Source organism: Sturnus vulgaris, chromosome 4, assembly GCF_052056855.1.
Source record: "Sturnus vulgaris isolate bStuVul1 chromosome 4, bStuVul1.hap1, whole genome shotgun sequence".
In the NCBI taxonomy this organism is placed as follows: domain Eukaryota; kingdom Metazoa; phylum Chordata; class Aves; order Passeriformes; family Sturnidae; genus Sturnus; species Sturnus vulgaris.
The window spans coordinates 26,875,761-26,901,796 of NC_142246.1; the positions used below are offsets into that span (position 1 = coordinate 26,875,761).

The 26,036-nt window shown below is 39.4% G+C and overlaps 1 protein-coding gene across 1 annotated transcript in view; it reads left to right on the top strand.

The window, feature by feature from the left end:
* Positions 1-25,275, top strand: part of KIT (KIT proto-oncogene, receptor tyrosine kinase) — a 54,595-nt gene extending 29,320 nt beyond the window's left edge. The window contains exons 6-21 of the mRNA XM_088163372.1: positions 674-863; positions 1,536-1,651; positions 6,874-6,988; positions 8,160-8,353; positions 9,433-9,539; positions 9,632-9,758; positions 10,017-10,121; positions 10,204-10,314; positions 11,948-12,098; positions 13,866-13,954; positions 14,309-14,436; positions 17,115-17,237; positions 20,866-20,977; positions 21,071-21,170; positions 21,770-21,875; positions 23,010-25,275. Coding sequence (XP_088019498.1) covers positions 674-863; positions 1,536-1,651; positions 6,874-6,988; positions 8,160-8,353; positions 9,433-9,539; positions 9,632-9,758; positions 10,017-10,121; positions 10,204-10,314; positions 11,948-12,098; positions 13,866-13,954; positions 14,309-14,436; positions 17,115-17,237; positions 20,866-20,977; positions 21,071-21,170; positions 21,770-21,875; positions 23,010-23,135 — 2,000 coding nt within the window. The 3' untranslated portion in view covers positions 23,136-25,275. The remainder of the gene's footprint in view (positions 1-673; positions 864-1,535; positions 1,652-6,873; positions 6,989-8,159; positions 8,354-9,432; positions 9,540-9,631; positions 9,759-10,016; positions 10,122-10,203; positions 10,315-11,947; positions 12,099-13,865; positions 13,955-14,308; positions 14,437-17,114; positions 17,238-20,865; positions 20,978-21,070; positions 21,171-21,769; positions 21,876-23,009) is intronic.
* The last annotated feature ends 761 nt before the right edge of the window (positions 25,276-26,036 follow it).

Genomic DNA, 26,036 nt, shown 5'->3' on the forward strand with positions numbered 1-26,036 from the left:
TCCTCAATCTGATAAGTTTATTAATGAAATTAAAACCACTACAGCAAGGATGTTGTTAGACATGATATTTTGGAACGGAACTGCACAGTGATAAATGGTATCTGCCAAATGAAAGATTAAGACCCAGCAGCAGATGTACAAAAATGCCTTAGTTTAAGATGATTGGTATCCAGGCCTGTGGACTTAGCACATTCTTCTCTAATTACAGCTTTTAATAGCTTCATTTGTAATGTTGTTCTTAATTACACTTGACAAAAAAACCTTTAATTCTCTAGTATACTGTAATAAATGATTTTAGTTTGCTTTTTTCATAATGTTTCTTTCACACCAGACAGTTAGCAAGTCAAATTTTTGGAAAAATATAAATACTTGAGTAGAATCAAACACATGCTTGCAATTTTCCAAAAGCATATAGAAGGTATTTGTCACCAGAAGATGGATTATTTATGCTAAGGTCCTCAAGGCTCTTTTAAGTGCTGTGCCTCATGCTATATGTAGCTAGTAGCCTTGGTTTTGGCAGGTGAGGGTTTAAGTTCTGCTTTGCAGATAAGGTTTCCTGTTTCACAGTTGGATGTTTGATCACTGATCTTGAAGTTGTCTAAGTGTGGTTAGGGTACTCACAGTCTTCTAAATGGCCCTGAAATTGTTTTTCTTCTCCTCCTACAACCATCAGCTAAAGGTTTTGTCCGTTTGTTTGCAACAAGGAATACCACAATAGATATAAATGCAGGACAAAATGGAAACTTAACAGTTGAATATGAGGCATATCCAAAACCAAAGGAAGAAGTCTGGATGTACATGAACGAAACATTACAGAATTCCTCAGACCATGATGTCAAGTTCAAGACCGTGGGCAATAACAGGTAGTATGCATGGCTGTAGGTGTTGATTTCACTTTGGAACAGCAGACTAGAGTCTGCTCTGGAAAGAGGAAAGTGGGGATGGTGAGAAAATTTGACTATAAAAGATGTAGTAAGTGTGGCTTGCCACAGTAACTGGTGCAAAGTCTGCCGACCTACATTTGGAATGGCGTCAAGCTAACCACACCATCTGAGGACCAGCATGCTGTTTACTCACGACTCAGCTGCATTCCTGTCCAGTAAGCAAAAAAGAGAATTTAGGTTGGTTGTGTGCAGAAAGTCCCTTCACTGCCGCAGCAGTGAAGCTGCTCTGGAAAAAAAGCTTATGCTTTTATTTCTGCTGAGCACTGTTTTCTCCTGATTCCTTGTCTTCCAAAAATCCAGTGAAGCACCTAGAACATGTGGCCTGGGTTGTGAATCTGGGTTCCCTCCTCAGTGAGAAGAGGAGCAGGTGGTGATGCATGCATGGTCTGAGCTTGATGCTTAGTTGCACATCTGGGCGTTAGAAGTGGCAAAACTTCTGGATATTGGAAGTGCAGTGGCAATCATAGTGTAAGATAACAGTGTTTGCATGGGTCATGTCTGCAGAAAATTCCCTCCTTGTTTTCCATGCAGCAATTGCCTGTTCAGAGCAAGTTGTGTGTCTTAGTAATGCTTGATTTTTTTTCTTTACAGTTACACAAGTGAACTTCACCTTACACGATTAAAAGGAACAGAAGGAGGCATTTACACATTTTTTGTGTCCAACTCTGATGCCAGCTCCTCTGTAACATTTAATGTCTATGTGAAAAGTAAGTAAAGTGATCTATGTGAAAAATAAGTAAAGTGAACAGTCTGAAATATTTCATTATCACAGTCATTGTATTTTATACAACATAATGTATGCACAAGATGTCACAGTGTGGTTCAGCATATGAGAGGCTTTCTGAAGAGAAGCACATGCTGGAAAACTAAATGTCAAGATATAAAAGTGCAGAGTACTCACACAAATCCACCTACTATCCAGCATGACCTTATATTCTAGTGAATGTATTCCAGAGATTACCAGAGAGCAGCTAGGTTGTTTATACAGAAAAAAAAACCTGTAGCACCTGGAAACAGGATCTCAGGAATAAGTATGTATCATAAACCTTTTATAATTTGAGGTGGAGCAGGATACACAGAGATTATAATTTGCATTTTTGGCAACCAATGTAAGCTTTTAATTGTCCTTAATTTGTTTGAGTTGATGCAGGGTTTGAAAGCTTGTCAGGAGAATTACTCACATTTAAATGCCTTTTGGCATCTAAATACTTCTGTATAATAGTATAAATCACCATTGTTTTAGAGAAATCTGCATAACTCTAGAAATATGTGTATTGTCATCTTTGGGACACGCTTGTTAAGAAAGAGCACTGGCCTCAATTCCAAATAGCATTCTTCAAGACAAAAGCTGAATTTCATTAATTCAATGAAACCTTCAGAAAACCCTGTCCTTAGTGGAGCCATCCTCTTAGAGCATTTCATGTGCTCAGCTGACAAATATTGGCTGCTGCTAAAGGCCAAGGTTAAGGAAAATTAAACCAAGAGGGACTTTGAGTCCAGCAGGAGGAACCATATCAAAAGTAAATGTGCTGCAAATGCAGTTTTGTGTTGCTGTTATGCTTTAGCAGCAATGTGTCCTTTTTCAAGCATAGTTCTGTGCAGAGGACTGTCAAGACTTCGACAAATGCATCAAGTCCTTGCTGAGAAGAATTTTTGAATTCTCAGTTATCATTGAAGATAAACATTTGTAGCATCTCTATTATCAATGGCATAGTTTGGATCTAGAAATGTCACTTGGGCTCCTTTCAGAACATGATATTTCTTCCTTTATCCGTGAATGTGGACACTTGCATTGTGCCTTCTATGTTTCCTAACTCTGATTTCTGAGATAATGGCACTGGTGATCTCAGATATCCTTTTTCTCATTGAGTGAGCATGGGTCACATTCATGAGGAATAATTCTAGTATTTAAATATTAATGGAGCAAAATGTTGAGCCAGAAGTTTAATTTCTCTGAGGGAATGGGAGAAATTGCAGGTTGCGTATAGTCTGGGCACAAGAACTAAAAAGGCACTGTCTCATAATTTTGGCATCATCAGGTGTCAGTTCTCAATGCAGATCTCCATTTTGCTGCTTTTGAGGCATGTACTACTTAATAAAAGCTGAGAATCCCTGTGGATCATGGTTTAGACCAGACCAGGAAGAGAATAGAGAAGCAGAATGGACAAGGCGAGAGGGAGCATAGACGCTTTTGTTCTTCTGAATGGTTTGTCCATACAACCAGCAGCATTCAAGTCTGTTTCCTTCTTTCTTCAACTACTGGTCTTGTAAGTAGCAAGATCAGTCTTGGGATACTGTGAGGATGCTGAAGCAGACCCACAGAGCCCACGTTATCATGCACTGTGGCCCTGGGTGGATTGCAGCCATTGCTAAAGCAATTGGATTTGATGCACTTGACTCAAAAAGTTTATTTTGGCATTTTGACTAAGCTCCTGTAAACATTTTTTTTTGCTTTGAAAAAAAGACACAAATAGACTGGCCTTTCTAGGGGTTGTTTTTAACAAAAACAACCACTAGAAAAGGGGCGTTTTCACTGGCTTGTAAAATGCTCATCATTTAGCTGTGGAACACAAACTGCATTACAACATACCATATTAATCAGTATAGCAGAGTAACTGCCAAAGGTGAGTCATGTATGGGTGGGTCAGATCCTGATCAAATGGTGTGTCCTCACCTGACATTGTTGTCAGGGATTTTGCATAAATTGCTTAGATGTAGCTCATGATGTTTATATGTCTGGCTTGGGCATGTAATCAACAGAAAATAACCGAACAGGTAAAACAGGGTTCATAATCAGGAGAGTGTCTTCACGTAAACAAATATCAATGCTGAAGCATTTGCTGAAAGACATGAAGAACACAGTACAGAAGTACTTGCCTTGGATTTAAACATATTTAGCAATTGCATATGCTAATCTGAAACAATATTAAAATGCTTTTAAAATAGTGTAGTAATTCATAATAAATGTATAGAGGTAAGCAGCTCTAAAATTAGGAGCCAAAAAGAAAATGATAGCTTGACAAGCAGCATACTGTACTCAGTTACAATTAAGAAATTGTAGAAATCTCCAGAGTGGCAAGGTATGGTGTATCTAGCAATTATCAGAGGAATCTTCCAACTAGTAACTGAATTTAGTGCAAAATAATATCTCAGTTTAATTATAGTTACCAAACATTATCTATGCAGTTGAGGCTGCTGCTGCAAAGAGAAAACTGGTCATGGTATTATAGATCCCATGAAGCCAAGCTCAGCTGTTCTTCTGTCATTGGGCTATGCAGTGAACAATGAGGAGTCACCATGATATTGTAGAAAGATTTGTTCCAATCCAGAAAATGTAGCTCCAGCAGGAAAAGCTCTCCCTTTGTCTGGGATGACTGACAATACCTATTAAGTGTTGCTTTTTAGACATTTACTTCGTTAACAATGAAGAAAGGGAAACTGGCAATAGAAAGCAATTAAACGCAGAATTTCATTATACAGAAAATTGAATTGAAATAGTAGTGACCTCTTATAAGTCGTCTTTTATATGTTCAGAATCAACATTAATAAAAGCTGAAAAGCAATTAATAAACTTGGTGAAATTAGAAGTTTAAGACATTTAATGCCTGATTACAGAAGGCAGTATGTATATATGCTGGGCAATGTAATAAAATGCTAAATATTTAAGGGGTTAAAGTCAGAACAGTTAGCAACATCTAGTCATTAGGAGTCTGATAGCAGGAGGGGTAATTAGGCAGTGTAAGTCATAAAATCTAGCACAGTAAAATCTCTTTTGAAAAGAAGATGCATGGTGACATCTTGGCATTTGTTTGTGAAAGCCAGTCCATCTTTGCTCCAGCATCCCCCGAAGTACCTGCACAGGTGGTTGAGGAAGATGCTGTGGCTGCCAGGAAGGGGTGCAGCTGCTGAGAGGCGTGCACAGCCTGAGCTGGCAAAGGAGCAGCCAGTGGGGATTGCAGCAGCAGCCGTCTCAGTCCCCTGGGGTACTGGCGTGGGGGCGCTTTGCTGCCTCAAGTGAAATGCATCCCTTAATACCTCTGAGCTAGAGAGACTTGGGAGCCCTCAGTGCTGGTGGGGAGAGGCTGATGGTGCTAATTGCCACATCAAAGTGCTTCACCAGGCACATGACAGGCAGAGCTGCTCTCAGGTCAGCACTTCTCAGAGCTGCTGCAGCTCAGCTTCCCGTGGCACCAAGGCTGGACCACTCTGCCTGGGCTGCATAGCCTGGCATCTCCTTCCACTCCTGCAGGATGAGTCCATGTGGGTTTGTGGCCACATAGACAGGCTTTTGTTGCACTAGGATTTTATAGTGGAAAGAGCCTAACTAATATGGGCATTTTAATTTCCTTCACTCAGCTTCAGATGTTACATGCAGACCACTCTGGCGCAGTATTTTTTCCAGGGCTTAATGCACAGATGCCTCTTATATTTGACTTCTCAGTTCTCTCTTTTCTCGAGTTACATTGTGCTGTAATGTTGCCTAAAACACAGCATATAACAAATAGCACATGGTTGTAGTTTAGCTAATTACAATTTCACAATCCAGCCATTTTGATTGGAATTTCAGAAATGTGAATTACATGTATTCTGTGAGTACCGAGGCTCCGAGGCTGGATGAGATGCTGTGTGCTCTCAGAAAGTTCCTCACCAAGTGAGTAATGCTGAAAATCAGACTCAACATTTTGCAACAGTGTTTGGTTCTTGGTGTTTTGCATAAAACACAACATGCGGATTTAGAAATGAAAGAACATTTGGTTCCTGTAACATGAGTCACAAGGAGGTGGTATGTGATTGAGGATATACGTGTGCTTTGTTGATTCTCATTTAATCAGTGAGTAGAATATCCATTATTAACTAACCCCGTGCAGTCTTCGTACACGTGTTTTATCTGAAATAAATCTGTTTTCCCACTGCAGTCTATGCGACTTCACTACTTTCTAGAATTAGGAGTTCATCTTATGTTTGTGTAAAGCTATATTAACTGAAAATGGGCTCTTAACTTGGATCTATCAGGTGAGCAGCATAATTGCAAAGTAGTCTTTCATAGTTTCTTTCATTAGCTTCTGTTTAGGTGATTTTGCAAGGCAGTTAAGGTTGTTAAGGAAAGTAAGGTCGCTAATTCCAGTTTCATCAGGAAAAAACCTTGTTGTGTTTATGGTACTCTTGGCTGAAGCCTGTGACATTGGACTAATGACTCTGAAATCCACCTGACTGCACTGGTTTCTTGCCGTACTTGAAACAGGGCCTCCTAAACCAACTGCAGGACTAACTCCTGTGCAGATGTGACAGCATTGGCTGGATGAATTGCTTTTTAACCTACTGGAGCAATCACAAATTCTCATTTGGAAAGCTAATACGTTCAGCCAAGTGTTGGCTTCCTCTACCTGCAGTGTTTCAGTTGGGAAGTTCAGTATCTTAGAGGGATGCATGTCCTCTGTCACTGGTTGCCTTGCATTGTTCCTTTCCTGGCTGAAGAGGTAATATTGAATACACAGGGCAGATGTAAGAGAGATGTGGTTTGACAGATTTAGTATACTTTTAACTGGGAAGAAACTGTCGTTTTTGCAGATGGGTAAAGTCATGCTGTGCAGGAATGGGAACTTTACTGTTGTTCCAAGCACACACTTCTTTGGGTTGTTTAAGCTCTTAGCTTTGCTCATTTAAGATCTTTCATCAAATCAAATACTGAGGAGAGATGAGGTATTCTAATGTCCAGCCCAAGCATTCAGTGTAAGAAGTAATATTTTCACAGATGTTTGATTTTTGTAGGACACCAGTTCAGACCCAGACATCCTTGAGCATAAGAAGGTCTTGCTCACCTGAGTGATCCCATGGAGTATGAGGCACACAGGTTGCTGGCATGAAGAGCAAATAGCAATGTAAATTCTGTGTTCCCCTAGTGGATGATTATTGCTTTTCTTTATTGCAGCAAAACCTGAGATTCTCACTCTGGATATACTTAGCAATGGTGTTCTCCAGTGTGTAGCAGCTGGATTCCCAGCCCCTACCATATACTGGTACTTTTGCCCAGGAACTGAGCAGAGGTAAGTTAAATAACCAAAGGTTATTTTAGGTGCAACACATCCAATTGCTAATTAAAAATTAAGAACATGAAATTACTTGGTAATAGTTATATTCAAATATTGCATCATGATTTTCATCCTTTTTTGGCATTGCATTATTTGCAGTAGTTTGTGAGAAGGCAGGGATACGTTTCATTTTTCTCCCTTATATTCTGTCCTTGAAAGGGGAATAACCAACACTTTCTGCTGTGTAAAAGACTAAATTTCTGCTGCAAGCCAGCTATGGCTTTTATCAGCTTACAAATGACAGATGTTCTGTATGCAATTTCACAGAATGGCAATCACAGAATCACTTGCAAATATGGCTGTTATAATTTGTTTTATTGTGTAATGAAGTAATTTTTCCAGACATAATGTAATTAGATTTCTGTTCACATGAAACATATGACAAGTAAACAAGTCCAGTATTGTTATGAATAAAGCCGGATGTTTTTAAAACTAGGTGTTTATAAGCAGATTGTTGAATTTCACTTTGAAGTGAGTGAGCATTTGTGAAACAAGTTTTAAGGTTTTTCTTGACATCCCCCTAGTTATAGATACCGTAGTAGCAAGTAATGGGTCTCCTTCCCACCAGTGTAGTTGGTTTTATGTCTAAAATAATTGTTATTTCCTTAACGGTTTTAAATAGTACCTTTCTAAAAATCTTAAATGTGTGCTCATGTAGTAAATATGTGACATATGAAGGAGAAGCAACATATTGAGAGAAAAGAACTGGCTATTTCCTGACTGCATGTAAGCTTAATGGTGTTTATGTATGTAATGGACTTCTTTAGTGTTGTAATAAGATGATGCTTTGGGAACATTTTCAAAAGTGGGTAGTAGACCACAACTGCTTGACAATGAAATTGAAAATGCATGTTGAATGGTATAAAACCCATAGAGAAGTTACAGACCTGTAGGCATGTCTAACCAAAAGCAAATGCAAGGACATCATGGTCTCCAGTTGGGCCAGACTAGGTGTATGTATCCATTTCTCCCACTACATACAAGAGCGTGAGACAACATGAGTAGGCTGTGTCAGGGTTAAGATCTTCAGCTGAATCCCTTTGTAGACCAGAGTTGTTCAGTTCTCTGTTGTTCTGGCACTTCAGGTAGCAATCCATTGCAGGTAACTCATTATTGTTTTCTCCAGATGTTTTGATTCACCAACAATATCCCCCATGGATGTCAAAATCGGTTACACAAATTCATCAGCGCCGTCATTTGAACGAATCCTGGTTGAAAGCACCATTAACGCCAGCATGTTCAGGAGCACTGGTACCGTGTGCTGTGAGGCCTCCAGCAATGGGGACAGGAGCTCTGCTTTCTTCAACTTTGCTATTAAAGGTAACATCCACAAAACATGAGTGGTGTTTGGCTCTTTCTGGAAAAGGATTTTAAGATTTTCAGGATTTTTGCTGGAAGAAAGTTTACAGTACTGTGGCTGAGCACGTGATAACGTTCTACGTTACACGTTCTACCTATCAAAGTCTTACCTTAATTTTTCAATGACTATTGTGGTACTGTCTTTTTGTGGCACCTGTTCTGCAGTGCAGTAGGTAGGTGGGTTTCTTCTGTCTGTGCAGCATAGAGGAAAACCACCTACAGCGTTACCCTGGCTTTCCTCCCTCGATCTCCCCTTTGTTTTCCTGTCATTGTCTGTTTTGACTATTTAGGCCATCACTTCCTTTTTGAAAGAAAAATTGCATTTTATTTTAGGTTTTTACAATGTCTCAGGGAAAATGTGGTCCCCGGCTTGCCTGGAGCCTAAGTGTCCTGCTGCTATAAAAGAAGTAACAACAACATACTGTGAAACGGCTTACGAGTTTTGTAGTGGTATTTGTAGGTTTGTGGGGGAGAAGAAAAACCCACTAGAGCATAGATGATTTGAAATGTGTTTGTGGAGCTGTGCTCTTCTCTGCAAAACCAAATGTTCTGCTTCTTTTTTTTTCTGTTACACCCAGATATAACATACAAACAAATATGCCAGATTTGGGGCAGATGGGTAGTAGAATGGTATTTGTTCACTTGGCACAACCTCTCCTTCTATACACTGTGCTGTAGTGATCATACTTAGGTGGGGGGCAAAGGGGAAGAGAAGAAACTAGGACTTCAGATAAAAGCTTCTTTCTTTAACCTAACTTGATTGAGATCATGCAAACCCCTTGCATTAACTGATCTTAGTGCCAAACCTCTTGAATTAATGAAGTTGAGACTCTGAAGGCATCAAACTGCATGGTTTCTGTGCCAGTTCCATCTCCCACAGCTCATTCAGGAAAGACTTTCTGATACACCTGATGCACATCTGGGAAAGTCAAAACCCCAAACGGTATTTCACAAAGAACCAAGGAAAGGTTTTCACCTGCATCTTTTTAATTTAGTTTTTCTTGTTCAGTATTTTAGGAGAAATTTCTGTTTCTTTCCAGAGCAAATCCGTACACATACCCTTTTCACCCCTTTACTAACTGCATTTGGAGTTGCTGCAGGACTGATGTGCATCATAGTCATGATCCTGGTGTACATATATTTGCAGGTAAAATCAGCAGCCCCTTTGCCCGAATTTAAAAAGCGTGTGAGCTACTTGTGGAGTCTTCAGTAGTAAAATCAGTTCTCTTTCTTTTCCAGAAACCCAAGTATGAAGTTCAGTGGAAAGTTGTTGAAGAAATAAATGGAAACAACTATGTTTACATAGATCCAACACAACTTCCTTACGATCACAAATGGGAATTTCCTAGAAACCGTTTGAGTTTTGGTTAGTTTAGATTTATTTAACTTCATCTGCAAGGTGGAACGTTCAGGTCTCATATGAGACTTTGGTCAAACACAGCAGGGTTTTGTCACAAAGATGCTGTTCAATAATGCAGATAGTGATAATTGTTCATTCTTGCCTGGGGAAAAAAGACAAGCAGGCGTGCCTGAAATAGCTTCCTTGATATAATAAAATAAAATGTTGAGCCCTACAGGAGGAAGTACTCAAAGTCGTTACAGAGTATTTTGTTTTCTTTATTAGGTAAGACCCTTGGCGCTGGAGCTTTTGGGAAAGTTGTTGAAGCCACTGCTTATGGTTTATTTAAGTCTGATGCTGCTATGACAGTAGCAGTAAAGATGTTGAAAAGTAAGTTGCTATAGTGTACTGTGCTTTCTCCCTTCCATCTGGTTGGTGAGTTATGTACTGAACTCTGTGCTTTGCCTTGCAGCAAGTGCCCATTTAACGGAGAGAGAAGCCTTGATGTCAGAGCTTAAAGTGCTGAGTTACCTTGGAAACCACATTAATATCGTGAATCTGCTGGGAGCTTGCACTATTGGAGGTGGGGTTATCTAAAGATTATTGATTACTTCTGCTCTTTTTTTATTGTCAGGAGGATCAACTCTGTGAAGAAGAATCCAAGGCACAGCTCTAAGTGTAGAAATCATAAATTTCACCTTAAAATCTTACATTTCGTGCTTAGACAGGTTGCAGATCATCATGATTATCACCTGTGATTTACTGAATCTAGATTTTAGGCTCATTGTTAAAACAATAGTAAGACCACTGTAGCTGCAGCTGAACAGGAAGGCTGCTTTTGTTCTCTTTCATGTGCACCATTGGGTGCTTTCTTCTTGAGAGGTGACAAAATGTACAGTATAAATTTTTACCTCCACCACATTGTTCCTCATTCATGAGAACTGGTTCCTTGTTGGTATCCAAGGTGAAGGCAACAGGCTTGTCTTGCCTAGCCTTCTGTTTAAACTGAAAATGTGTCTGTTAAGGGAGCACTAAAGGCGCAAATTCTAAGCAGCAGAAAGTTGAAAAAAGTAATTTTCCAAATAAAGTATTGCACAACCCTAATGTTTCGCGTTTAGTATTAACTTCATAAGTTTGTTTTCTTACATAATAAAAGCTAAAAAATCTCCTGAAGTGTCACTAGAGAGTGATAGAAACCTGTATTTTTCATTTGTATGCATTTTAATATGAAAGATGGTATTTCTTCTTACACATTTTTCAAAGAAAAGGAGCTTGTAAAAATTAATAGTTTTAGACAAAGGCAAAACGTGTCTCAGAAGTAATGTTTTAAAAATAGGATGAAACAATTTTGTTCAAGCAGCCAACTAAGTCGACTCACTGGCCCGAGTGCATGTCTCTCTCAGTGGAAAAAATGGTGTCTGTAAGAAAATCACACCACAAACAATTCTTTTGCTGTTGTGAAAGCTGTAATTTTAAACTGCCGAAAAATGGAAATAAACCAGTGAGGTTAGGAAATGATGGTACAGAGTAAACTTAGAGATGAAATAACATGCAGTGTAATTACATAGTCAAGGTCCATAGCTGGAGTCATTCACTCAAAAGACATATATTTGATCTATAAACATCCATGCTGAAGACGACTTGATTCCCCTTTTCTGATTTCATTTTAATATTCTAAGATGTTGTGCAGTGTAGTTTTCTGTCGCAGCAGGCTGTTCTGTTTGAATGATTTTTCCTATTATACTGCAGAATATAACACTCTACATCATTTCCAAAACATTACTGAAGGAGTGTGAAGCTCTACTGTAAACAGAAGTGAATCAAAAGGATTAATGTTTGAAGCTTGAGTTACTCTTAACGTTTGGAACAAATAACTTCCTTCAGGAAGTGAGCAAAATGAAACAGATGTGTCTGGCCAGAAACATTATCCCATGAAGAAAGAGAAAAAGACTTATTTGTTTAATTTTTATACAATGCACTGCTATTGAGGGGCAGAACATTAATTGGGACACAGCTTTAGCTGGACCATAGTTGTTCATCTGTGAAAGGGAAGATGCTGGGTTACTTTTCTATAACTTTTCAAGTCTAGACAGTGCTAGTCAGTGTGATTTTTTAATAGTCCAGCCTGTGTGCTTTACTGAATGCTAGCTTTATGTAAGGTTTTCTGCTTTAAAAACAATACTCACCAGCTTTCTAAACCTTACATGCATCTACAGGTCCCACTCTGGTCATTACAGAATATTGCTGTTATGGTGATCTTTTAAATTTTCTGAGACGGAAAAGAGATTCATTTATTTGTCCAAAACATGAAGAACATGCAGATGCAGCTGTTTATGAGAACCTTTTACATCAGTCAGAGCCTGCAGCGTAAGTATGACCTGCTGAAATGCACTTGTGTTTTTAGAAGATTGGGAAAGAGGAGAAATCAAAGTTTATTAGGGATAAGACGTGTGGAGAAACATTTAATGCAGCAGGCTTTGAAGATTCTCTGCTGCACAAGAAAACAATTTAATTAAGAGGCTATTTGTTCAGGGAGTAGTTTTATTCTAACAGAGTGCCATTATATACAGAGTGGATTGCATGCACTCTTTATTTTACTTCTTTATCAAATTTTCTGCAGTTATTTCATGCACCTCCTTGGCTCCAATCTTTGTATATATTTGTGTTTATTGTTATTAAACTTTGGTAGTGCTTATTTATTAGCTTGAATGAAAATTTCTCCCAGATTCCTGCCTTCAGAAATGACTTTTTACAAAATCAAACCAGTGTCTTAAAATGTCAGCAGCAGGCTGCTGCTGACAGCTCACTACATTTTGTGGTGAAACAACCTGTCTCATGACTCTGAGATTGCTCTTTTACTTAATTAATCTGTATATTTTTAACTGTTGTGTTCTAAATACCATCCCGGGGTTCTTTCCAAGGGCGTTTCCAAGCAGATTTCCTTCCATTTGCAAAGTGAGAGACAGCTCACCAAAACCTAGGGGCTATTACAATACCCGCTCATTCTAAATTTTAGTCTTTTTATTGCCCCAGTGGGCCCATTACTTTGTGTTGGCAGTCACGAGAGAAGCAGGCAGACCCAAGGAGTTGGAAAAGTTCTTTATCCCAGCAAGGCATAGCACTGGTTAAGCTGTTTGTGCCATAGCAATAAATGGGTAGCTGGTGATGCCCCAGAGAGGTTGGGACCACTGGGGTGATGAACATTAGACTGTGATTTGCCATTGGAGATGTGCCCTCTGTTCAGTGAAGGGATCATGCTGTTTAAGTATATTGAGTTACTGTAAATGGAATTTACAAAACGCAAATTGTAAATTGAGTTATTAAAAGCAGAATATTTACAACATTCTCGTGTTAGTATTTACTGCTGCTGCATGTGTCAGATGTGTTTCGGGTGGTAACTAAAGCTCTTGGTGATCTCATTGCTCCTTCCCATGTTAGCTCTGTGGCTGCATTTATTGTTCTTAAACTAAGCAGATGTTTCAGGCTAAGGAAGTATATGAATTCTAATGGCAATGAAGTGAAAAATGCCAAAGTACATCCATCATTTCTAAAGGTGCCTAACTGTATATTTATAAACCATGCAGTATGAAAATCTGTACATTTGAATTATATATAGCAATAAGAAAATTTAAACTTAAAAGAATGTAGCAGATGGCTGTCCCAAGCCTCGGCTGATTTTTTTTAAATATATATGAATCCCCTATGGAACTTGGGAATTTTTGAATTTAACATTTTTTACCATTTGTCTTCTGCATTTCAATTGCCAATTGAACTGCTGAAATATTCTGTTAGAAGTTGGTCTAAGCAGAAAAAGGAAGCCCTAGCAGATCCTGTGAAACATCTGGATGTTAATTTATAGAGAATGAAGTCTGTATAAACAGTATTCATGTGAATGGTTTTGTTTACTCACCTGAGCCAAACTCCAAACTTTGAGTTGTACCATTAACTGTACCAACAAACCTATTTCTGTTTGGGCATTTCCTCATTTTTTTTCACATACCCATGAATTTCCAATCAACTGATCATTTGTAGAACACTTATTCAGAAGGTTGGCCTGATGTTGGCTTTTTGTTTGGGTAGCTTTTGAGACATTCTTCACTAAACTATGTTTCTTTTGTTCTGCTGCCTCTACAGTGATGTTGCCAATGAGTACATGGACATGAAACCAGGAGTGTCATATGCAGTTCCACCAAAGGCTGACAAAAAACGGCCTGTGAAGTCTGGTGAGTTCCGTGACAAGGAATTCTGTTTGCTGATGGGAGTGCAGGAAGATGGGCTTCATGGACCTGTTCAGTTTTAGCATATTTATCTTTTGTGAATGGGGACACTTAAAACTCAGTAATTGATGTGAGAAGGCTTGAAAAAGAACAATATGCTAAATTACAGTATCTTGTATTTCTTCACACTTAAATGGAGTATCAGGATTATTTTTTACTTTTTGATGATGGGCTATTTATGTGATTCTAGACTGGTACTTACTAAAATTGCTGTTTTGTTTAATGTCAAAACAACTCTACATGATTTCTACATGATTACACTTGCTTAACTCAAAAGCTGTTGTTGTTTATATTGTGTAGGATCCTACACTGATCAGGATGTTACCCTTTCTATGCCGGAAGATGATGAACTTGCTTTAGATGTAGAAGATCTGCTAAGCTTTTCTTACCAGGTGGCAAAGGGTATGAGCTTCCTTGCCTCCAAAAATGTAAGTTCAGAATTTTTAAGAGATGGACAGAATCAGTAGAACTTTTGTCAATTTCAGTGTTTTAATGTGATCCGTGTGTTTAAATGCTGAATATTTCTATTCCCTCTCATACCTGAAACTTTACCTGATGTTAGAGTTGTGTACTGTACTTACTGGCCAAAAGTGATGTTTATATCCCCTAAAACAGAAGTCAGTGTGAAGCAGTGCTGTTGTATATCCATTGTTGAGGATAGCAGAATCAATGAGAAGGTATCTATTTGCATGAGTTTTAAACAATTTGCTGCTTCTCTCATGCAGAATACTGCCTTAAACAAGGGAGATATCTCGTTGTGTGCTCTTTTTTGTAAGCATGGCTTAATTCACAGGAGATGTCGTGATTTTTAATTTTCTGGAAAGATAAAATCAGCTGAGAGACCTACAAAAAATCTTCATTGTCTGCACTGAACATGATAGACATTCCTCTGGGTTTCATAGACGACTTCTGGGTTTCAGGAGAGGTATTGCATAACAGAAGAGGATTTATAAAGAAGTCTTAAGCACAGCATAATTAGTATCTTCCTGCACTTATTCTTAAATTTTATTACAAAAATGCCATTTAACATGTAAATATTATAACTAATGTAGCCACTACAGGTGCACCTTAAATAAAGTGCAAAACCAAACTTAGGCAATTTAAGGAAAGGAAGACAATCCTGGAATCCTGCGTTGGGAAATGTGTTTCAAACTCTGCTCTGAGGAAAGTGCACATTAAAACTTGCTTTTGCACTTGTTTTTTTTCTCCCACTGTTCCTTCTTCCAAACCAAACCATAAGTTTTCTTCCCTTTAGTTTGTTTTTCATCCATCAACACATTCAAAACAGGCCTGACATGCAAACATATATTAGAAATGATACACAGATTGACCACACTCCTGCATCTTTCACTGTTGAGGACATCCAGTGCTTAGCACACTCATTCTGTATTTCTCTGTTTTCCTTAAGAGTAGCTCCTGAATCCACTATGTATTATTCCTAGTGACTTTTTTTTAATAGTTCTTTTGTATTTACACACCTAGTGGCATTAAATAGCAAAGGCAGTAAAGAATGTAACATCACCTCAACTTGAGGATGGAAAGTAATGTGCAGTATTGCTTTGGCAGTGCCGAGTTAGCACCTATATCACAGAATTAAATTGCAGTGCACTAATAGGTTACTGGTCCTCTTCACTTGTTGTATACCTACATTCTTTTGGCTCCTGCAGATAAATTAGTTAATGCAGAGTGCTGTGGGCTGATGGATAAGGTGCTGCCTCTGACTGCCTCACATCCTTGAGGCAGGAGGGTCCATGAAGGCCAGCACGCAGAGTGCCCCGCTGCTCTTCCACAACTTGCTTGTATGTCAAGGCTGTGCAGGAGTCAGGATAGGGCTTATTCTGAGAGGACAATTGCCTTAAGCACTCGGTGCCTTAATCACAAGAGAGATCTTCCTCCCTTGTCTAAAGTCTGTATTCAATGCAAACTGCACTGATTCTGGAGGAACAAGGCAGAGTCATACTGACTCTTCACCTTACTGCTTCAGTGCTGTATGACAGCTTCACATATGCAAAGTGCAGAATGCATTGTATACAGAGGTGAACGAGAGTCTGCCAAAACAGTGGAACTATTTAAAATCGTTCCTCATCTAAGCATGCTAAAGGGACAGAGATTAAGTTACTTGTGCAATCTGCGGTCACTCTCTCAGCTTGATTTTCATAGCTTTTAATATTTTACGTCATTTTTGGTTAGAAATTCCAAAAGTTCTGTATTTCAAGGACAAAAGAAAAATTATGTCTTCAGTTATATTTTAGACAGCTGTAAGCCTGCGTTCTAAATACCATCAGTAAAGCTGAAGCATAATACTCTCCTTTCGAGATGAAAAAAATAAATAGTTTTGTTAGAGAATCACCTTCATTCTCTAGCAAATACACATGGGCTCTACAGTTTTATATAAAGGAACCCAGCTGCTGGGAAACTCGGGCATCCTTCTGGAGCTGCAGTTACCAACATATGTCCACTTCTAAAGTAAAAACTGGAATATAAGGTGGTTAGGTCACTGAATGCATGACCATCCATTGAAAGATATAGGCATATGAGAATTTCCACAATTTAAAAATTCTTAAGTCTGCTTAAGCTCTTGTAGGTACTTAATAATTCAGCTTTTCCAGAGGAGTATTTCTGTTATAGGATTCAGTTTCTGTGTTTGTGTGCTTTGAAGTTGCTACCATAATTTACCCTATCTTCAGATTTTCAGCACTTTTCGATCAATGACAATAGTTAGTTAATAGAATATTGGGAATATTTTGGAAACAAACCACATTTTCCCTCTATTTGTCCTGTATTAGGAAACAAGCCAGTGATGATTTTGATAAATCAGAAAAAATTACATTAAATTTCAGCTGAGGATGTGAAACATTGCAAAATTCAATGACTGCGACTGGTATTTTCTGAAATAAATGCACAGACAACCTTATTAACCTGGATTGATGTAATTATTGTAAAGATACAACATCAGAATGTTTACTCATCTGAGTAAGCTTATTAGCACATGGCTTCATTGTGATTTACAGCTTGCCTTAAAATGCATAGTACAGTAAGTTACATATCTAAGTAAACATATAACCAAGCAATAGCCTGTAGTTTCATTTGTTTGTCTATTATTTAGTGCATTCATAGGGATCTGGCCGCAAGAAATATTCTTCTAACTCATGGTCGAATTACAAAAATCTGTGACTTTGGCCTGGCAAGAGATATAAGGAATGACTCAAATTACGTGGTCAAAGGAAATGTAAGTATATATGATACTTTATACACTTGTTTTTTGTTTTAAGTTAAGCGAGTTCCTATTGCCTTGATGTGCAAAGAAGAGCCTTTCTTAGTTAGATTGAAATCTGGATTTTCCAGTTCTGGTATGTATATATCTGTGTTGGCTAGGAGGAGAAATTTCTAACATAGATGTGTATGCTGACAAAATCCTTGGTTTGTACTTGTTATACTGGAAAATATATGCTCATACCTGAGTGTATATTGTAGTAGAAGAGATGTTTTTGTTGCACCAATATAATGTCCAGTCTTCTTATTATACAATGAATGTACTCCAAGTTACTGCTCTGTAAGTAATTGCTAGTTTTGTCATGGAAATACTCTGGTATCCCAGTCCTAAATTTTGGAATTATTTGTAAACTTTTTCCCTGGGCATTGCACTATTTGTCCACTATTGAAATATACTATTTTAAAAATATCTAAATACTCAGAAGTTTGCAGTTTATCCTTCTCTGTAAGGGATCATTCAGACAATGAAAACTGAAGTGTGAATTTACTGATAAGAGCATCAATGGGAGGCAAAAGCATGTTGGATTTTTCTGATTCCATACAGGTATCCTAACCTCGTATGTGTAACAGTTTTAGCTTGCAGCTATAATTCAAACCCTGGAACAACACACTACATTTTGATGAGAAAAGTTTAAAACCTCCCATGTAGAAGAGTACCAATCTCACGAGTACTTATTAAACCTCTGGAGGGGTACAAAGGCGCTTTGAAGTGGTGCAGATTACCTTGGCAGCACTTGCGGTGCCCTTTAAAGTGCCAGTGCAGTAAAAAGAGCCCTACTACAAAAGAAAATCGAGTTTCTCTGTGGTTAAGCTGGAGAAATGTTTATGAAGCATAGATGTTTTGCATCCCAAACTGATTTATGCTGCCTGGCTTAGTGTTTTAAGTCTGTGTCAGATAGGTGCAGCCAGCTGCTGCCTTTAGAGTACATCTCCTTTTACTTGTACTGTTTTTCAAAGAAGATCCCTGTTCAGCAAGGCAGCCCTTGCCCTCAGTTCAGCTGAGGGCTCCATGATCTTAGTGATGAGGGGCTGGTCATTACTTAGGGGCTTGACAACACACGAACTGAAGCTTACCTGTCCTGGCTTTGGCAAGCTGATAAAGAGAGAAAATCCCACAACTGAGCATCTCTCACCAAAGGGGTTTGCCACTCAGTTAACTTCAGTCAGTCCCTGGTGCCTCAGGTATCTGACATAACTCTGCTGCTGTGCTGTCACCCAGCAGGCCTTGATGTCTCAGGTACCTATAGCATCTTTATTGTAGGCTGTGGGATAGATTTGGGGATACAGGCATTATACAGTTACTTTAAGACACAGGTTTATTGGTTTTCTTCAAAACAATGTCAGTACCAGGCACTGGTTGCCTAGAAGTTGAGGTTAGGGAGCAATAGGAGCTGAAATAATTAATGAATGGCTGCTGTGACAAAATATTGAGTAGTGTTAAGTGTAACCAAACTACTCTGAGCCGCAGGGTCAGGTCAAGAGTTGCCTGATCATCAAGGGTCCTGGGAGTAGGAAGTTTAGACCAGCAGCTTAGAAGGGAAGTGTGCAACTGAATTTTTTTTCTAGATTGTTCTTTAAGTTTCCTGAGTTCACAGAATCACAGAATCATAGAATGGTTTGGCTTTGAAAGGACCTTTTAAGACCATCTAGTCCAACCCCCCTACCACAGGCAAGGACATCTTTCACTAGAGCAGGTTGCTTAGAGCACCGTCCAACCTGACCTTGAATATCTCCAGTGATGGAAATGTTGCCCAGATGGAGTATCCACAAACTCTCTGGACTACCGGTTCCACTGTCTTACCATCCTCATCATAATCTTTTTTTCTTTGTTTCCAGCCTAAATCCATGCCCTTTCAGATTAAAACCATTGCTCCTTGTTCAGTCATCACAGGCCCCAATAAAAAGTCTCTTTCCATCTTTGTTATAAGTCCACTTTATATATTGAAAGGTCACAGTGAGGTCTTCTTTCTCTTCTCCAGACTGAATAACCCCAGCTCTCACAAACTTTCTTTACATGAGATGTGTTCAAGCCCTGTGGTCACTGGAAGAAAGAGGTCTGGTTTCTTCCAAAGCAGGACAAATGTTTAGGACAGAGGCCTGACTTGCTCTTACAATCAGACATGGAAAGGGCAAACCAGGGAGAGGAAGGTGGAAGCAAATGCAAAGGCTTCCTGTGTCCTTTCTTCTGCTCCAGTTAGCATTCATAAGGGATGTTTCTATTCCCACACGAACTTACCAGAAAATCACAGAATCATAGAATCATACCTTTTGTTCAGGTAGTAAAATACTTGAGATCATTCACTCCAGTTGGTATCCCAGCACTACCAAGTCCCCTAAACCATTGCTCTAAGCCCCACATCTACACATCTTTTAAATATGTCTAGGGATGGTGACTCCATCACTTCCCTAGGCAGCCTGTTCTAATGCTTGACAACCCTTTTGGTGAGGAATTTTTCCTAATACCCAATCCAAACCTCCCCTGGCACAATTCAAGGCCATTTTCTGTGGTCCTGTCATTTCTTGTGTAGAAGAGACAGATCCCCACCTTGCTACATCCTCCTTTTGCGTAGTTGCAGAGAGCACTAAGGTCCACTCCAGCCTCCTTCGGGATAAACAACTCCAGCTCCCTCAGCTGCTCCCTGTAGGGCTTTATGTTCCAGACTCGTCACTGCCTTTGTTCCCCTTCTTTGGAAACACTCCAGCTCCTGAATGTCAGTGTTGTAGTGAGGAGCCCAGAATGGGACACAGGACTTGAGGTGCAGCCTCACCAGTGCTGAGCTCAGGGGGACAATCACTGCCGTGGTCCTGCTGGCCACACAATTGCTGACACAGGCCATGGTGCCACTGGCCTTCTTGGCCACCTGGGCCCAATGTTCAGCTGCTGCTGACCAGCACCCCCAGGTCCTTTTCTGCTGGGCAGCTTCCCAGCCACTCTTCCCCCAGCCCGTAGCACTGCAAGGTGTTGGTGTGACCCAAGTGCTGAACCCAGCACTTGGCCTTGTTGAACCTCACACTACTGGCTTGGCTGATCAATCCAGTTTGTCCAGATACCTCTCTAGAGCCCTCCTGCCCTCCAGCAGATCAACACTTCTGCCCAAAATATATATATTCATATATATTACTTTCATTTAAATTTAAATTTTTCTACTGATAGAGTGAGGAACTAAAGCAGATGTATTGATTAAAGCATTGAAGCATCTCAACTATGTGAATCTTACTTGTCTGCCTGTGCCAGCCAGTCCACCAAAGCAGACTTGCTTACATGCTTAAGGAACCTTGCCATGATCACTTAAATAATTTTCGCCTGACTTCCTTATGTCCTTTATTAACTAGACAGAAAGAGTCAAACCGTATTCAGAAAATCAGAGTGCAAAGAGCTGTATTAGCTTGGTAGACCCACAGAAAGATGGATCACTAGCAATGCAGCACTTGGATACTCTAAAATGCTAAAAGTACCATTTCTGGGTGGCTGCTTCTTCATTTTAGAAGTATATAATGCACATAAAAAACAGAACAAGTTGATTTTACCTTGTTAATTCTATATGCCTTATGTCCATTGTCTTAATTCCCTCTTCCCTGGAAAGGCTCGTCTTCCTGTGAAGTGGATGGCACCTGAAAGTATTTTCAATTGTGTCTACACTTTTGAGAGTGACGTCTGGTCTTACGGGATATTGCTTTGGGAGCTCTTTTCGTTAGGTAAGCTCCTTCAAGATTTGTACTTCATATCTGTTTCATTTTGGGGTTTACTGTAAATGCAGAAATCATGTTGCTTACGTGCTCTCTCACCAGGAAGCAGCCCCTATCCAGGGATACCGGTGGACTCCAAGTTCTATAAAATGATCAAAGAGGGATACAGGATGTTCAGCCCTGAGTGTGCACCACCTGAAATGTAAGTGAGCAACCAGCACCACCAATTATCCAAACGTCAGTAAAGATGAGAAGGAAGGGAGCCTGTATTCTTGCACTAAGGCTCACTGCACTGCCCCATTGTCATGTTTTAAAGTTCTTTTCATGTTTTAAATAATTCATGTACTCTAACTAGCAGAATACATGTCTGTGTTGTTGCAAGCAATGAAATACACTCATGCCTTGTGCCATCTGATCACTTTGTCATGGCACCTGCTCTCTGTCAATAAATTATTGACAGATCACAGAACATAATTAAACATTTTTACTTCAGATAAAGAAGTCAGTGAGATGTATCACCAGACTGTAGAGCATCTGCATTTGTGCTGTATTTCTTGACAGCAAGAGGACTGGTTACTGATCTTCTTTATGAGACATTCCTTTTTGTAAATGGATTGGCATTTAACAAGCTGTCAAAGAATACTGTGTCCAGAGCCTCTCATTAGTAATGAGTTCTCTGTTGTCACAAACACAGGTGTTAGCAGCACCATTCCTGTTCTTTTGTTTCAAATAATAATGTAGGAGAGATATGAACTCTAAGGATTTCTTTCCGAGCAGCACTTAATTTTGGTATCTTTACAGGTATGACATAATGAAGAGTTGCTGGGATGCTGATCCTTTACAGAGACCCACATTTAAACAAATTGTACAAATGATAGAGCAGCAGCTTTCAGATAATGCCCCCCGGGTAAGTGACGGATTAAGCAGATTCAGGCAAGATGTTACACTAGAACTGTGAGAAGCAAGGAGCCCAGGCACTGCATTTCTGGTATTACTTACGTACTTTGCAGGATCAGTCTAGGTAGTAGGAATGATGTTTGGGCTATTCCATTAGACAGTAGCTATCTAAACCCATACCCAGAATTTACTAGCTGCACAACATTTTTTGCATTACTGATGCTTCTCACTCACAATAGACCTGTCACAACAATTTTGATGTTACAAAATGCAGTGATACTGCATAAATTAATCTTATCCTAAACTATGAAAAATTCTGTTAATCTGGGAAACAGCTCAGAAATAAAGTATAATTAGTTTTTATTAGGAAAGCTATTGGATGAAGGGGTGGAGCCTTTGGTGCTCTTCTGTATCTTCTCACTTGCCTCTCCTAATACCATTTACATAACCTTGGAGGTATGTTGTGGCAAATTGTATGTGCTGCTCTTTCAGTCATTCCATAGTGAAAGCTCATTCTGAGCAGGCAACTGGACAAAACAATCCAAAGAAAAACTGGAGGCACATCCTAAACTTGGATTTTCTCTCTCCGTAACTTTGTGTGTCACTAGGGTTTACAAAAGTACGTTTAAACCTGATTTTAAAATAAAGCTTCCTTTTGCCTTCTGAGTGCCTCGTTTGGGCAGAGAGTACATGGCTTCCTGACAATTTGAGAAAAGAGGAAACTGAAAGCTGCTGGTGTTCGATTGCATCCTGTAGTGTATTTTTGGCAGGTGCAGGCATTACTAAAACAAAAGCAAGAATCTGAAGGAATTATTAGTGAGATTTCTGATTATTAGTGAGATTTCTGGGGGAGCTTAGTAATAACCTGAGCTATTTTTTTTTTTTTAGCTTAGCTAAAATTTGGCATGCAATTGGAAGCTACAGTGTTTTTAGTAACTGAGATTGAGCTTCATGGTTCTTTAAAATAGCAGTTAAGCCCAAGACCTTTTGAAACTATTTTGATTTGCAAAGAAGCTCCTGAGCTGGAACCCTTCCACAGCAGTGTGCAGTACACAGTGGGAAAAGGCTAAGAAAGGAACGCTCTCCAAGAATGTGTGAAGGGAGCAGTCTGCAAAGTACTGACACCAGTCTTTGGCTTCTGCAGGTTTATGCCAACTTCTCAACCCCACCTTCCAGTCAAGGAAATGCTCCAGATCACTCGGTGAGGATTAACTCTGTGGGCAGCAGTGCTTCATCGACTCAGCCTCTCCTGGTACGCGAAGATGTTTGAGTGGCACGTGGAGAAGAGGAGATCAGATGTGTTAGCTGTTTGTATTGTGCAGGGGCTGAGAGAGGGACAACTTCAATAATTTCTCTTTCTTTTACTTACTACTACCACTGTGTAGCTGAAACGTTGTTGTAATACTGTCCTTTACCATGCACTGTTATACATAAACTTAATCTGCTGAGCACGGTTACAGGCATCATTGCAGTGTTAATTGAAGCTGTATATATTTCGCTATATTGTGTGTATTTGCAGTAGAGAGCCAGATGTGAAGGAAAAAAAAAACAACCGACAAAAGAAATCCTAAGCCAGGGTGTGGAATTAGATGACTGTCAATCAAACCAAATCTGCAGTGATTCTTCTCTGGATCTGTGCCTGGAATGCATACAGTCATTTTCTAGTTAATCTTGTTTTTCTGAATTTAGAAAATAAACAAGTATTAAGTTAATGGTTTTGTAAGCCCCTTTCCACACCCAGGCCTGAGAGGTTTTCCCAGGCAGGTATCATAGGCTGGAGGCCAGTAAGGGTTAGGCTGGAGGCCAGTAAGGGTGCTGTATTTACCTAGGAAAAAGAGGTGAAGGAACCAAGACCCTTCCAAAGTTTATCTGCAAAGCTGGAAACCCTTCTGGCAGCTCTGGGGTTTAAACCAGAGAAGAAGGGAGGAAGAGCATGGATTTTCATTTTTATTTCCCACCTGTACTGTCACCCTTGCAGAGCAGTTGCATGGTTTCCAATGCTATATGCACTACTTCTTCTCACTGGTGCATTCCCTGCCAGGATGAAGCTGCCCGTTGCTGGGTCTCATTCCACCATGGAGCCTGAACTGCTGCTGTGGCACTCTGCCTGGGGTGTCCAAAGACTTTGACATTTGTTTTGCTAATAGTTGCATCTAAAGGTGTTCACCAAAGATAGGTGGGCCCTGCCAAATTGGTCAAAAAAGAGGAGGAAGGCTGCTGCCAGTAAACTGTATCTGGAGAAGAGACCGTTCAACAAGTCATCTTATCTAAGGGAGAGCAGAGAAAAATAATGCTCTCCTGGGGGCCCTTTCTTTATCTTGTCTTACCCATGTGAATCTTTCCCACGGGCAGTCTTGGATAGTGCTAACTGGAAAGGGCTATTTTCCTTCACCCCAAGTTGTTTCTGTGGTAGTCCAGAGATGATAACAAAGAAGAGTCTGAGAAATGCCAAATTTATAAATGGCATAAAAGAAAGGATCTTTTCATTCTTTGACAGATGTGAAGCTTTGGGGTCAGCATCTGAGCCCAGGGTTGTGCTTGAAAGTGTTTTCTAACCCCTTTTCTTCCCACCAGGAGCACTACTGGTTCTTTCCTTCTTTTGCTTCTGACCCCTAAAAATAAGTAAAGGCATTGAGAGAAGCATTTCTCAGAGGCAGAGTACTACTTGAGTACCTATTTATTTACAATGCACTTAAGCACTCTGTAACTTTTACTTTACTGGGATTTTGGTTGAGTTTACATGCAATTCAAATGTGTAACTAACTGCCCAAATACAAGGTAATTGTAAATACACACACTGGTAGTATATTTTGGGTTACATTGAATACCGCGCTCTTTCTATGACTGTGCATTTGGTTTATTGTTACAGGAATCCGTCTTTCAGAGAAAAGTAAAAAATTAGCCATTTGCACTGAACTTACTTAGGCTGTTGCACCTTTCCAAAGTTAGCCATTTGTTTGGATGCACTCTTATGCATACTAGTTGTTGAGCATTTTAAGTTTAATGCTATAAAAGCTCTTTTGTAACGTGTTGGCTTTTGGAGCAACTGTAGACAAACTAGTTGTTATAGATGTCTCGGTACTTTACAGACACTTAGCTGAAAGAGGTTTGGGTTTTTTCGTTCTTGAAATTTATATTTTTATAATTTGGGGGGGGTTTGAAACTTATTTTGCAATGGCTTGGTGTTTTGAATGGGTTTATGCATTGTTTTTGTAAATATGGAAATGTAGCAATAATGTCCTTTTGACTATTCTCAGTCCTTGAGTCTCAAAAGTATTTTTATATATATATATATGCAAAAAGTATATGTATAAATATGTAAGTGTTTGAAAGTTTATGAAACACTTATGGATATGTTGCTCAGTTGTAGAATTGCAGTTAAGAAAAGTTCAAATAAATCTGTAAATATATATTCAAATGCTACTGATGTGTATTATGTCAAGATGAAATATTTTCATGTGAGTTTCATTAATTTTATTAATTTCATTAATAAATTCCTGGGCTGAAGCAACATCTCAATGTCTGGCCACACACAGGTCAAGTCTGGCATTCCGAAATGCTTTTGCAAATACATGCCAAAAAATTCTACTTGCAGTTTAAGTTCTTCACCTGTGAATATGTGGAACAAATACTTGAAAATTTCAATGCAGCTTTGTTCTGGAGGAAAATTGCATTTAGAAGACCGATCTTGTAGACTGCTGATGCAGTTTATATGTCATGAATAGTATTTAAAATTAAGATGTCTTGGTATTGCCAAGGAAATGGTTGCAGAGGCAGTTGGAGCCACTCAAAGCTGCAGTGATGCTGAATATTCCCCCTTCCTTAAAAAGATGTACATGCTCTTAGCCCCTCTTTCAGGCAGCAGGAGATACCTGGGGCTGCTGCGTTGGGAGGGGGGTCATAAGGAGAAAGTTTCCCTTGCTTGAGCAGGTGCTCTGTGTCTTAGTGGAGGACCCTCTGATGTAGTTACTCCAGTTTTGAAATCTGTGACTCTCCTGCTCACTCCCTGTGCTGCATAAGAGTTTGCCTGGTTAGTATGTGATTTAATAGTAGTTATAGAGCCTATAAGTCTCTAGAATTCCCCTACTAAAACCCCTACTAACTTACATGAGAGACAGACCTTAACTGTTTTGGTCCTTCAACATTCCTGTTCTCTCAGCAGACCACCTTG